This window comes from Andrographis paniculata, unplaced genomic scaffold (genome assembly GCF_009805555.1).
Source record: "Andrographis paniculata isolate CXL003 unplaced genomic scaffold, ASM980555v1 Contig9END, whole genome shotgun sequence".
In the NCBI taxonomy this organism is placed as follows: domain Eukaryota; kingdom Viridiplantae; phylum Streptophyta; class Magnoliopsida; order Lamiales; family Acanthaceae; genus Andrographis; species Andrographis paniculata.
This window is the reverse complement of record NW_026137639.1, coordinates 45,264-58,852: the sequence shown is the minus strand read 5'-3', so window position 1 is coordinate 58,852 and position 13,589 is coordinate 45,264. Positions and strand designations below refer to the sequence as shown.

Genomic DNA, 13,589 nt, shown 5'->3' with positions numbered 1-13,589 from the left:
TAAAATTTACCCAAGGAACAGACCCTAAATTTTATCCGTGACGAGCTACTAAGTTTAATCCTAAATTCCTAATACATGTTAGAGAAAACGACTGCAAATTCCAAAATTATTGAATAAAATAATACTACTAATATTTTAGGGGGAGAATGCTTTAGAGAATAACAATGATTTGACGTTGAAATTTGGAAACGCCACACACAATTCTGTAACCAACGGATCTACATCTACTCGCCATCCTAAATTGCAGGTGAAAAGGGAAGGGCATAAAAGTAATTTCACTAAAAAGTAGTGGCATTTTGATACGAGAAGTCTTTTTAAATAGAAAATGGAAGCAGAAGAACACCCGCGTTAACGCTCTTCGTTTAGCTTCCTTTCCTTTCTCTCTCTCTCTTTCTTTCTCTCTCTGTCCTGTAATGTAAAGTGAAGAGAAGACGGCTGCTGTTCGAGCTCGCTCACAACTGACTTAGTTGTTTCTGAGGTTCCGCTTCTAAAATTAATAGACGATCGATGGCGAATAATCCAGGTGAAACCCCTTCCGACGATTTCCTTGCACAGATTTTAGGATTTCCAGGGTACGCGACCGGCGCCGAGGCTAATTTGCTCGGAAACGAAGCTCCATCGGCTGCGATGATGTTACAGCTTGGCTCGGATGATGGCTCTGCTCACCTTGGGGGAGACGGCGGACTCAGAGTTGGCATGGGTGGCGGTTATGGAGTTGGCGGTGGTTTTCCGCTGGGGTTGAGCTTGGAGCATGGGAAGGGAGGAGGTTTTCCCGACGCCTCAGGGAGTCGGAAGAGGTTTCAGCGTCATGAAGTTATTGATTCCCGCGCTTCTTCTGTTAACGCTGTAAGTACTTTGAGATATACTGAGTTCGTGAAGTATGCTGCTTAAGATCATCAGAACTGATCGTTACCACTTGTATTCGTATTCTAGCGGATAAACAAAAAAGTTCTGATTAGTACTATATCTATATATATATATATATATGTAAGTTCCTGTAGCCTGATAATTTTCTACGTTTGAACTTTTCAACTAATGGAATGTTTTAGTTACTTTTGTCCTTTACCTGTGTGTGGAGGCGTAACAAAGTCCTGCTTCTATGTTGTTTGCACAGGACTTCCATTCGCAGCCGATGGCAAATACAGTTCCTGCAGCGCCACATCCGCCAGCGGTTAAGCCAAGAGTTCGAGCGCGAAGGGGCCAAGCAACAGATCCACACAGCATAGCCGAGAGAGTATGCATAATTATTCTTATAAGAATCTAATCTAATTTTAGGGTTCATTTTATGCTCCATTCATGTGGGTTAAATAACGGTTAGGTATTCATCCTAACGTAATCCATTTATTACAGCTGCGTCGAGAGAAAATTTCTGAAAGAATAAGGGCACTGCAGGAGTTAGTCCCCAGTGTCAACAAGGTGAGCATCCTCTCAACTATCTGTCTGCATCTTTGTAGTTAAGAGATTTTTCTGCTTTGGGGTTAATAATGATGAAATATTTCTAATTCTTAGATCTTTATGGATATCATTATTAATTTGTAATTAAGCCATAATACGATTTGCGCTTTCTAAGCATTATGCAACTCTTTACTCTGGTTCATATCTCATCTGATTGCCTAAGGTGCTATAATTTATGGCAGATGAGAAGTCCATTGCTATGATACATGTTTTTGCCCTGCATTGCACACTTGAGTTCAAAGAAGATTGATGCAATTTTAACATTATCCACATCACATACTATTATATTGTTTATCAAGCGGTAACATAAAATACATATATGATGATTTGAGTAATGTGCTTTTGATGTATGTGTACTGGTCCAGTGGTGATGATGGACAGTCTCTTGAACTTTACTTATGATTGTGATTATCATATAATGAACTTTTTTCTCTGGGGCACCTGTACCTATTTCGGTTTCTTTATTTTATGCATCAATCATTTTCCATGCCGTGTAATATATTTAACTAACTACTGATTTTTATAAAGTGTTTCTTGCTTTACATTCTAAAATTTTTAAATTTATGCAGACAGATAGAGCAACTATGCTTGATGAAATTGTCGATTATGTGAAGTTCTTGAGGCTCCAAGTGAAGGTACAACATGAATCTTGTTAAATATTTTTCAATTCATATGGATATATATATGTTGTAAAACCTTCTGTTAAGTTTGTATACTTTGATATTCAAATAGGCAGCATTGAGTTCAGCAGTGTACACACTATTAAAAATCTGATTAATAGGCCTTATGATGAAATAAATTCGATAATTATAAGACCACCAATTAAAAAGCAAGGCTCTGTTGCCGTCATCTAAAGAAATGAACCATAGAGCATTGATGCTTGAGGAATCTCTTAAAGTTATCTCTTTGAACTGCACATATAATTTAAGCCATGGCCCCTTTCCACTTATTTAATTCATCAACCTTCCAGGTGTTGAGTATGAGTCGTTTAGGCGGAGCTGGCGCCGTGGCGCCATTGGTGACAGACATCCCAATTTCATCAACAGAGGTAATAAAGAAATCCATGTCTGTCTGAAAGCTTTACACAAATATGTTTCTCATATATAGCTTACTTTTTAAGGAAGACGGAAACAGCTGCCTTACCACTCAGCCAGCCTGGGAGAAATGGTCGAACGATGGCACAGAACAACAGGTGGCAAAGCTCATGGAAGAAAACGTTGGGGCTGCTATGCAGTTTCTCCAATCCAAAGCTCTCTGCATCATGCCTGTATCCCTTGCTTCAACGATGTACCTCACACAACCTACAGACACCACTACATTCGTAAAACACGAATCCAACCCCACGAATTGACAGGTTTGCTTGCTTAATCCCTTCCCTCTCAAATTTTTTTTTAAGCTTCCTAATGTTGGTTGAAATCTTAGTCATACCACGCGCTTCCTGCTTTTTTAGCTTTATTTTTTGTCTTTATTCTACCTTAATCAAGGCAGGGTTTGAAGTTTTGATGTCCCATATCTATAATTTAATGGAAACGTACGCCTCATGTCCTTGCTAGATTCATGCGGTGTAGGAAATGTCAAAGATCATGTTTTTAATTTACCTTACAATGGTGGGACATATGGTAGGCTGCTGGTGGGTGATGAGATCATACTTATAGTGCGGTTTGTGGTGGATTATGGGGCCCTCTTATATGTGTTATTACTATTATTGTGTATAATATATAATAATAATAATAATAAAAATTTATTATTGTTATGATAGTAGTGATGATAATATTTATCTGTGTGTTGCTTTCAGTGCAAATGGGGTATTGGATAATATAAGTAGATAATGGTTACTTGTCCCTAAAGTATATCCAGCCGAAATTGGTGGTACATTTGGATTTTTGTGGGTTGTTTTTCCAAAAGCAATCTGACTTGTGTCTATATTCTTTTTCTACCATTATTGTGCTACCTAGACTTCTTTCTGTATTCTTCAGTTTAATTATTGTGCTTACCTAATTAGTATTGAGGTTGACTCCTAGCTGACTATGATGGATCATCATCATTTTGCATTTTAAATTAGAGTTGTGAAAAATCCATTTGTGATCTTTTTAGACTTAAGGTTTATCAGGCGGGCCTATACTTTCTACTTATAGGCCTCCCAATAGAAAGAAAGCCCAATTGCTCTAGTTCTTCTTTCTAGAACAAACTTGAAAGCTGTTTTGGTCGTTAGAAATAAATCTGTGGATCTGGATTGAAATCTTGTGCGATCTATATGACTTCGATTTTGCTGCACACCTCTGAGGTGTGATGTTCATTAGTAGTGATGGTACAATACATGTGGAGTCTCTGCTTGACAAAGCTGTCATTGATTGGGGATTGTTTAATTTAATTTAATTTTTTTAATGAATGTTAGTTATGTCTTACGTGCTTCCATTCTGTAAGATTGTGAGTTTAAAGGAAAGGGATTATATTATGGTTCAAAGAAATAAAAGAATGAATGTGTAATAATCTAAGATTCCAATTCGTTTGCAATCAATCTCAAGAGTTGAGCTCTAAGACCTAGAGGAGAAAATTGAAGTTGACCTAAGCATATAAGATGTTTGGAAATTGGAATAGAGAGGAATGGAAATCTTCAGCCCTTCTAGAAGCAAAGCAGTGAACAGTTCTTAGAAATAGGGGATTAGATAAACATCTTATAATATAAGAAACTTACGTGGTGGTAATATAAACTTGCATTTTCTTTCTTCTTACTTTATATTATTCTCCATTGTTATAATAATTTCAGTTATGGTCTTAGATGTTAGTGTGTATCTATATTTCAGTTCATTCTTTCTTGTGCAACGGACACTTCAATCCATCAAACAACACGTACGAACTTCCAATATTTAGCCCTTTTTTTCTTTTTACAAGTCTTCTCCTTAGCTTCACCGTATATATATGTATTGAGTAATATAATATAAGCTATATCTGATCCATTGCTTGTTCAAGCATATCTTCCTTAGACAGCCAGAATTATTCATTTTCCAACACTAGAAAAATTTTAAACGATTCTTGAAGTTCCAACTGATGCTCATGCCTTTTCCAACCTTACAGAAATGGCATGCACATTAGTCATCACTACATATACTCACTCTGTATACAACTTAAGAACAACACTAATTACCAAAGAAAGAACATGAAAAAGACAGTGAAGAACACCACCGAGTGCTCCACATATATATGATCATCTGTACAAAAGAAGATCCAAATCAAGGAAAAACACCATTCTATTCCCTTCAATCTACCCACCCACCACCTCTGTTCATCATGCACTTCCTCTACCTGAATCCAAATCAAAGTTGTCCAAATCTTCATGTAAGCAAGCCTAGATGCACCCCAAGCCTTTGGCCTCAGATCCCTTCATGATCCTCAACCTTCTGCAAGAAGCAGCAAACATGTCCCATGGAACATCCCCAACAAGCATCCAGTCGCCATCCTTGTCTTCATATGTTGGTACATAGTCTGACCCATTGTTGTACCCTTCCCTCTCTGAATACACACCTGATAGATTATGCAAAAACACATCAAATACCATTCAATACTTATACTATACTACTACTAATCACTGCTCTGTTATATGCCATTCAAACCAGAATATTGGCTAGTTAATTAATTTACCTATGGTGCACTTGAACATGTTCTCCAATGCCTTCACCAGATCCAGGTAGCTGTTGTGGAATTTGAGATCTATCTTCCTTAAATATGGAGCTCCGTCCATGCTCACTTTTACATACATCATCCCCTCTGATTCCCCCTTCCTCGCCGTGTTTTTCCGGTTGCATCTCACCGGCGGCCACCCAACCACTTGCGCCCTAGTAATTTATACAAAGCAAATGATTATTATATGAATAATTAATTAATGCTCACAAAGCTATAGCTATTTCTGTTTCATCCATGGATTCCTGTTCTATTACGAGTAGGTAGCTAGAAGGTCGTTTCGACTTACTTTTTGCATGAATTATCATCGTTTTCCGGCGAGCTTCTCTTGTTGTTCTTCACAGCTGTTGATGACGGAGATTGTAGGTGGAGATCGGACGAGTCGTCGTCGTCTTCTCCTCCAGGTAACCCTAATTTCAACTCGGTTGCCTTGAGGTTCAACGCACGATCGTCGTCTTTCTCATAGGTCATTGAACCTCCTCTTTCCATGGCTTCGTAATGCTCAGTTTCCGATCTTAATTCTTCCTCTTCAGATGAAATCTCGTCCGCTAGCTAGGTCGATGTCTTGGCTCTTGCGCTTCCCGTTCAACAAATTAATGCGTGCAGTTGGAGGAATTCGCAACTGGCGTGGAGTAGTTTTTATAGCGAATCAGGAATTATTGTGGCGAGACAGAATCCGTGCAGGTTATTCGGCGTGTGCATGAATTTCATGACAGCTGAATCCATGGTCCCCACGCGCTGGCGCCATGTGCGCGTGAGAGGCACGAAAATGCAGTGGGGACATGTATCTCTAAGTACAGATACACATGTCGTGTAAAAGTGCAGCAACCCTTACCCTAATCTCATTGATGCACACCCGAAGAAGAAGAAGAAGGTACGAATGCTAGCTATTCATTTATTTTTATTATATTTATTTTATGTGCAAAATTAATTTTTATTAATACTAAATAATAGAGTATAATTTACTACTTATATTTATTCCTGAGGGAACAAAGGGGGGACAGCATTTCACTGTAGACCCCACCTAATTATTTCACGGCTTCGATTGCCTTTTGAAGAGGTCATTGATTCGCTGCCGTCCGATCTGAGATTCTGTCTTGTCATCTCAGTAGATTAACATTCTGAAATTTCGTAGAATATAATATGTCGGACTACTGTATTACAGTAATAATAATAATAATAATAATAATAATTTCTTCGAAATTTAAAATAGTTTCAGTTCTGAGATATTTATCTTTTTCCCGTAAAATGATATGCCGTGTAAAGTGTAGGGAATATCCGAATATATATATATATATTGAAGCATATTCCATATAGCAACAATGGTGGCTGGAGCGTTAAAAATTTAGTATTTTTTTTAATCTAATATATTTAAAAAAATCTTAATAATATAAAAAATAAAGTTGTAAATATAAGCAAACAAATGGTAAGACCCATAATTTAATTAGAGTTGATATAACTAAATGGAATTATATTTGAAATGAATACGTGATAGTGGGGAAATGGGCATGTGGTGTATTTTATTATAAATACAAGTTGAGTTTGTATTGTGTTAGAGCATAAATAAATATAATGTGTTATATTGTTTTTCTATGGATATTTATTTAATAATGACAAATTTGTTTCTAAAATTTTTAGCTTATTATAAATAATTATACGTAGAGTTTCTAATGTTTCGTTCGTAATCTGTCTTATCATCTATATCTATTTATTAAAACATGTTTATAATCAAATATACATATATATATATAGTTGGTTTACAGCAGCAATAATAATAATAATAATAATAATAATACTAATAATAATAATAATAATAATAATAATAGTAGTAGGTGTCACTGTAATACAGCCCATGTGAAGTGGGCCCGGGTATGGTCAATTGGTGGGTTGGGCAGGGCGATATGGGTTAGATAATTGGGGCCCATTGGGAATTAGATTGGCTTTTTTTCCTTTTCTTTTTTTTTTTTTTTACATTGGATTGGCTTAGTTACTTACTGTGTCAATTGGCACGTGAGGCGGCACGTGGAATGCGCCCACTTTCAAGTCCCATCCCCCAGCTCATGTATTCGGTATTCTCTCTGTCCACTCCACATACTACTGGTTAACTACTACTACTTTGCACATTTATTATGATTTTCTTTTTGGCATTAAAATTTAGGAAGAAATAATAATAATAATAATAATAATAATAATAATAATAATAATAATTGGAAAATTAAGATTAGATAAGTTCATTGCATTTGTTATAAGAATTCATGATATTATGATTATGGTTGGGATTTCATTCTCATCCTTGCATTACAGAAACAAAACAGCTCATAATGCTTGAGCGAGAGTTGAAAGCACGACTATATAAGTCGTGTATCTAGTCCTCCATATCTGCTCGCTCACCACTCATTTTATTACTTATTATTATTCATTCATTCATTCATTATAATTCATTTTACATGCTTTTGTCATCAGACCTATGGACAGTAGGGCCCATTTAATTAGGGTTTAGCCTCAAGCGGGACCCTTTTACAGTCGGACAATTAAATATTTTATTTATAATAATTATAAAATCAATTCAGAACAGGTGGCAGACATGTCATTTATTCTTGGAGATAAGTAACACGTGTGATGTATTAAATGCATATGCGAATGGTGCCAATATATATGTGGGTCAGCCGCACGCTGGATTCAGGGCTTGTAGGCCCAAATAGGCCCATTAACTGATCCGCTTACTGTGGATTATTGGGCCTTTCTTTATTTCATATACTTAAGGTCTAATCCATCATCCAAGATAAAAATAAAATAAAAACCATTCATGTGTCTTTTATTTGAAATTATTATCTAAAATATTAACAACACCAAATTAGTTGTAATTTAGTTACAATAAAATTTCTTTGTAATTAACATTTTACAATGACCAATTTTTGTACAAATATTGATATATAAATATAAATATATAAGAATAAGAATATAGCACCATCCAGATCTACCAAACCAAACCCAAATTGAATGAAATCAACTAGAAGCTGACACGTGTCGAGACGTTGATGAAGTCCTGAACCGTACGCGCGCATGGTTGTGGAGGTGGAAGTGCAAACCACGCGCCGTCTGCATGAAAATCGAATGACACTATTCTGCTGCTGCACTTTGTCTTCTTCCTATTAAATTTCGACATATCGCCCACCTTTTCGTGCCCATCATTTTTCGATGGTGGCCCAATTACAGTACTGTACTGAATTCATTTCTATCTCTACCTCTGCAAAATTAATCTCCAGCCATGCACGCCTGCATCGCCTTCCTTCCAGTTTTGTCCTCCGCCGTAGCCCGTCATTTCTCTTTCCTAATCAATGGATTGGACCCTCACCGTCTGTGAATTTCACCGCCTTACCTTTATCACCTTAACTGCAGAAACAAATTACGCCAAGGATTTAGACCTGGTTAATCATCAATAATCGTGTTTAGGTGATGTCAATCTTCCATGGCTTTCACTGTTAGCTGTAAAAGTGTAAAAGTTATACAAGCGTATGTGTGTAGTTACTGTTGATTGGAGATTGAATGAGTTGATTTGTGAAGTTCGGTGGACTCTGGAGCTGAGTTTTTTTTTGCTTTTGGTTGGAAGAGATTTGCCGATGGAGAAGGACGGTGGATTCGATGTGGAAATTACTCAGATGTCTTCGAAGAAGAAAGGAGCGGTTTCCAGAAATTGGATAGTGCTGGACCGTAGCGGGGGAGGGGTAGTTATGGATTTGGATAAGTATGATATCATGAGAAGAGTGCCTATCAATGCTAGAGATCTTCGAATTCTCGATCCTCTGTTGTCTTATCCGTCTGCAATTTTGGGCAGGGAGAAGGCAATTGTCCTCAATCTGGAGGTTCGTAACTCCTTGCTTCCTTCTTAGGTTAAATTGCTCTGCTCAATTCTGCTCTTAGGTCGTAATGGATGAATCTGTTGAACTGCAGCACATCAAGGCGATTATAACGACGAACGAGGTAAAATTCGCACTCAATCAACTAACCAAAATTCGATTTATATCTTTAAAAAATCAATAAATTAGGCATTCGTTCGTGTTGCTGTGAATTTGAAGTAGGTGTTACTTAGGGATCCTCTCGACGACAACGTCATGCCAGTTGTTGAAGAATTTCAGAGACGATTGCCGATGGCCATTGAAGGGGAAGATGAGGAGCTGCCGGAATCGCGCAGTAGCATTGTCGGAACTGATGAAGAAACTGGTCAGGTCCTACAGAGCTTGTCTCCTTCATTGTGTCATCACATCATCACAGTGATAAATTTTCAACTGTTTGATGAATTGCTTGGTGATGCTGTTGCAGATTTTCCATTCGAATTTCGAGCTCTGGAAGTAGCATTAGAAGCAATATGCAGTTCTCTTGACGCTCAAACTAGGGAATTGGAGGTTGCTGCATATCCTGCTTTGGATGAACTCACTGCTAAGGTAGCTTAGAAACCTGCAGAGATACATGAATATGTTATCATCAGTAGTTGTCAATTGAAATCCTATTTTTAGGACTAAATTTCAATATGTATTCAATGCATATGAATTAAAGTCTAATAAGACCCTTGGTCTTGAAGATAGGAATAAGTTCTAAAAGTTTATGGATTATAAGTTATAACAATTCTTTATGGTTCCCTTTGTTTAGGAAACAAAAGATAAGAGACATAAATTGCAAGACCGAAATGGGAAATTGTAGCTTTAAGGAATTTTCAAAAGAAACAATACATTTTGGGTTTGTTATCTTGTATTTTGTTTTTAAATTTTGTGAGAAAAATAAATGATGGATGTAATGTTTTTTAGAGAAAGTAAGAGAATGAAAACGAGAAGACAAAAGAGCATAACCCAAGATTCTTAGTTTTACTAGAATGTGCTTTCTTATGTAATTCTTTAGTTTCAAGAAGTGCATCTTGATGTATAACATGAAGTTGTGGTGCCTTAATGTGCATGCAGACGAGCAGTCGAAATTTGGATCGTGTTCGTAAGATGAAGAGTGCTATGACAAGATTAACAAGTCGGGTTCAAAAGGTATGTCCAAATCTTGGCTTGTGTCGTTAAAATTACTTGAGGAGCATGCGACATAAATGATTCTATTCGTCTTCGCTTTATCAATGAATTGCCTAGTTTGTTATAACCATATTATGAACATGTATCCTAGTGTGGCTTGATCTCCTGAACATCATGAAATGTCTGTAAATTTGATCTATAGAGTCTAACTTAATTATCCTACATAGGAATTCTTGATTTGGGACATTAGCAATCTTTTAATCTTTTCCTATGAATGTTATAAAATGTGAAGACCTGTTACAGGTAAGGGATGAACTCGAACAACTTCTGGATGATGATGATGACATGGCTGATCTTTATCTATCAAGAAAAGCAACCATGTCCGATTTGGGCTCATCTGACTATGAACACACCAAGTGGCAACTAGCAGCAGATGATGAATCTCTGTATATAAGCTCAAAGACATCGCAAACTAGTAGCAGAACAACTGCACTGACCAGTTCTCAGGAGGAAGATAGCGTCGAAAAACTTGAAATGTTGCTTGAGGTTCATTCTTATATTCCTATGATCTTCCATATAGTTGAATCTCTTCATCTTTAGTCCTATCGATCTGTTCAATCCGGACACAAACAGTATTATTTCTCGGCTAATTCTCCTATCTTTGGCAGGCTTACTTTGTGCAAATCGAAAGCACGATGAATAAGCTGACAACGGTAAGAAAATAAAAATTCAATCTTCAAGACATTCTTTGTTATAAGAAATTTTGAACTTCCTTTCATCTTTGGTGTCATTTTCTTTCAGTTGCGAGAATATATCGACGACACAGAGGACTACATCAATATTCAGGTGATAGAAATTTCATTACCTACATTAGCTCCTTGTTAATGCAATAATGCATCTAATGTATGCTCTCTCAGTTCCATACGAAAATTTAAATAATTATTTAATATGGTATATATAAGTGTTGATATTATTTTTAGAAAAAAATTAATTAAATAATGAATTATTATGTTTATTTAATCCACTAAAAACAGAACCTGAATGTTCATTGTGATTGACAAAGATTTTGCTCGTCATTGCAGCTGGACAATCATCGAAACCAGCTGATTCAGGTTCCTCTGATTTCAAATCTTGGTAATAGTTAATGATCATGCATGTATTGTTGAAGTTTGATCATTATAACGTGCAGCTGGAGCTCTTCCTGAGCTCGGGGACCGTCTGCCTGTCAGTGTACTCCTTCGTTGCAGCTGTGTTCGGAATGAACATTCCATATCCATGGAGGAAAGACCATGGCTACCTGTTTAAATGGGTATGCATGTATTTTTGCAATTTCTAAGTTCTGCAAACAACATCGTATATCAAAACTTATTGTTAATTAATATAGGTTGTCTAAATTTAATTTACGCATGCAGGTTGTGATGCTCACTGCACTTGCCTGTGGATCCCTTTTCCTGTCGATTATCTCGTATGCTAAGCATAAGGGTCTTGTTGGTTCTTGATTTGATTTGATTTATATATATAGCCTTTGCAGGTTTGTAAAAATATTTGTATGTTTTATTATTATTATTATTACAAAATTGTTTATATCAGAGATTTTTTGACAATATTGTTGTCATTCCGTAGATTTGGTAGTAGCCTTGGGCAATGCTAACGTGCGCGACGGCGTAGGCGTCACCAGCAACCGTTGGATCGGCTGCGTAAATGCCGTGATCTGATCTGCACACGGCACGCGGGCCCCGCAGCAGATTGGATATCTGGTGAAATAAATGAATGCTGTATAACGGTGATGTATATTTTTATTTTATTTTATTTTTTTTATTTGAATTTTTCTTTGAAACCCTAGACGATGCTTATTATTTTAAGTATGCCAAATGTGTTATAAGTATAAATATATTTGCGCATGAAGAAAATAATAATTCGAATAGTAAATTTGTGAGTGTGCATGAAAATTTATGAATAGAAAATCCTTTTTAGGTCATTTGTATAGAACATATAGAAAATATTTCTCAAAGAAATTCGTAATATACAAAAGAATGTATTGATGTGAAATTATTGTCGTACTACATGCAAAATTATAGGTTTAGTAATAAAACATTATCTTCTAAAATAATTTTACACCGTAATTAATCAAACATATCAAATTAATTTTAAAAGTCAATGTGATGTTTAGTGAGTATTTCATTTTTTAACTCAACTATAAATTTTATTTGAATTGAACTTAAACTCCCAAATTTTATAAATGAATTTAAGTTCATTATATTTATTTGTTTCAATTTAATTTTTTAGCAGCTCAATATGGAATTTTATCTTCTATATATTTGAAATATAACTTTACTATTTTATCGAATTTTGTTAAATTAATATTATTGGGCTCGATAGTTTTTCGAGCGTGAGCCATATACGAATTTTAACGAATAAATCTTTTAAGTGGATTGGCCCATATGTCAATCCTAAATAGTGAAGAGGATTGAACATGTTTACGCTATAGTCCATACGAGTTTTAATATGTAAATTTTTTAAGTGAATCGGCCCATATATTAATCCTAAACAGTGAAGATGATTGAACATGTTTATAATAGAATTCATCTATTTCGTATGATCAATTATATTCTTTTTTTTATTTGGTGTATAACATATACTTTTTGAAAGCATACTTTAAGATTATTACATTACAATATTGATGATTAAAATACTTTTAGAAATTCAGTAAAGAATGATAAGGTGGTGTAAATTGAATTTAAATAATAATATATTATTAAAAATAATATCGTGAATAGTGGTGATAACATCAAACAAAATATAATCTTATAGATCATATTATTATTTATTTGAATACAATAAATATATTTATACAACATATATATACCTACAAATATAAAAATCGACAATATATTTTTATTTAACACTTTATTTAAATTAATATATATTGTAAATGTAAATGTATTTTACATGTTGATTTGCTCTTGTCCGCATAATAATCATTTATGTTTTATTATCTTGTAATAAGATTCATAAAATGAACATAAGATTTAAAAGATTATATCCGTATAATATAAAAATAGATTTGAGTAAGACCATAAAGTAAATATACCCATCACCTTGTAATTTTTGCAGAATTGAAAATTTAAATCATTTTATCGTGTAAGTATGATTTAGGAAAGGAAAAACGAAATAACTTTTAAGATTTCAAGTATATATCATTCAATTGAAATATAATTTTTTAAAGGTTTAAAATTTAAACAATACTAATAATTAATATCTAATACTATTTTCGTCCGACTATCAATTTATTTTTTATATATTGATTCAAATATTAATTATTATCTCAAAATATAATACAAATTAAAAAAATAGCAAAAATCTTTCTACCATGTCTTATAATACTATAAGGAAATTTGTATAAAAAAATTATATAAATATAAAAATATTTTTTTTTATAAAAAAATATAT

At 34.8% G+C, this 13,589-nt stretch overlaps 3 protein-coding genes across 10 annotated transcripts; 2 read left to right on the top strand and 1 right to left on the bottom strand.

Moving 5' to 3' along the window:
- Positions 1–330: 330 nt before the first annotated feature.
- LOC127244095 (transcription factor UNE12-like) lies at positions 331–3,195 on the top strand. Of its 6 annotated transcripts, none has more exons than XM_051264423.1 (7): positions 331–846; positions 1,115–1,234; positions 1,351–1,416; positions 2,025–2,090; positions 2,426–2,503; positions 2,580–2,809; positions 3,009–3,195. In XM_051264423.1, the coding sequence occupies exons 1-6, from the start codon at positions 508–510 to the stop codon at positions 2,778–2,780; spliced, it is 870 nt and encodes a 289-aa protein (XP_051120380.1). In that variant the 5' UTR covers positions 331–507; the 3' UTR covers positions 2,781–2,809; positions 3,009–3,195. The 6 variants fall into 6 exon arrangements, with proteins under 6 accessions (XP_051120380.1, XP_051120383.1, XP_051120382.1 ...); XM_051264426.1 differs by having other exon boundaries at positions 2,944–3,195; XM_051264421.1 differs by having other exon boundaries at positions 332–846; positions 2,576–2,809.
- Positions 3,196–4,574: 1,379 nt separating this feature from the next.
- On the bottom strand, positions 4,575–5,748 carry LOC127244096 (auxin-responsive protein IAA1-like). The gene is made up of 3 exons (XM_051264427.1): positions 5,423–5,748; positions 5,095–5,288; positions 4,575–4,977 (listed from the first exon to the last, which is right to left on the bottom strand). Exons 1-3 carry the CDS (start codon positions 5,620–5,622, stop codon positions 4,802–4,804), a joined length of 570 nt encoding a protein of 189 aa, XP_051120384.1. The 5' UTR covers positions 5,623–5,748; the 3' UTR covers positions 4,575–4,801.
- A 60-nt stretch (positions 5,749–5,808) lies between these two features.
- LOC127244094 (magnesium transporter MRS2-I-like) lies at positions 5,809–12,117 on the top strand. Of its 3 annotated transcripts, none has more exons than XM_051264418.1 (13): positions 5,809–6,007; positions 8,744–8,996; positions 9,085–9,114; positions 9,213–9,354; positions 9,454–9,575; positions 10,086–10,160; positions 10,443–10,685; positions 10,808–10,852; positions 10,941–10,985; positions 11,222–11,251; positions 11,329–11,448; positions 11,552–11,670; positions 11,763–12,117. In XM_051264418.1, exons 1-12 carry the CDS (start codon positions 5,940–5,942, stop codon positions 11,636–11,638), a joined length of 1,260 nt encoding a protein of 419 aa, XP_051120375.1. In that variant the 5' UTR covers positions 5,809–5,939; the 3' UTR covers positions 11,639–11,670; positions 11,763–12,117. The 3 variants fall into 3 exon arrangements, with proteins under 3 accessions (XP_051120375.1, XP_051120376.1, XP_051120374.1); XM_051264419.1 differs by lacking the exon at positions 5,809–6,007 and adding an exon at positions 8,317–8,586; XM_051264417.1 differs by lacking the exon at positions 5,809–6,007 and having other exon boundaries at positions 8,317–8,996.
- The last annotated feature ends 1,472 nt before the right edge of the window (positions 12,118–13,589 follow it).

Excerpts from the sequence above, each read along its gene's own strand:
- LOC127244095 (XM_051264421.1), top strand. The coding sequence starts at position 508 with ATGGCGAATAATCCAGGTGAAACCCCTTCCGACGATTTCCTTGCACAG. Across the intron at positions 1,417-2,024 it reads TAGTCCCCAGTGTCAACAAG|ACAGATAGAGCAACTATGCT; the intron begins GTGAGCATCCTC and ends AAATTTATGCAG. Across the intron at positions 2,504-2,575 it reads TCCCAATTTCATCAACAGAG|GAAGACGGAAACAGCTGCCT; the intron begins GTAATAAAGAAA and ends TTACTTTTTAAG.
- LOC127244096 (XM_051264427.1), bottom strand. The coding sequence starts at position 5,622 with ATGGAAAGAGGAGGTTCAATGACCTATGAGAAAGACGACGATCGTGCG. Across the intron at positions 5,289-5,422 it reads GATGATAATTCATGCAAAAA|GGCGCAAGTGGTTGGGTGGC; the intron begins GTAAGTCGAAAC and ends ATAAATTACTAG. Across the intron at positions 4,978-5,094 it reads CATGTTCAAGTGCACCATAG|GTGTGTATTCAGAGAGGGAA; the intron begins GTAAATTAATTA and ends ATAATCTATCAG.
- LOC127244094 (XM_051264417.1), top strand. The coding sequence starts at position 8,649 with ATGTGTGTAGTTACTGTTGATTGGAGATTGAATGAGTTGATTTGTGAA. Across the intron at positions 10,686-10,807 it reads AACTTGAAATGTTGCTTGAG|GCTTACTTTGTGCAAATCGA; the intron begins GTTCATTCTTAT and ends TATCTTTGGCAG. Across the intron at positions 10,986-11,221 it reads AGGACTACATCAATATTCAG|CTGGACAATCATCGAAACCA; the intron begins GTGATAGAAATT and ends TCGTCATTGCAG.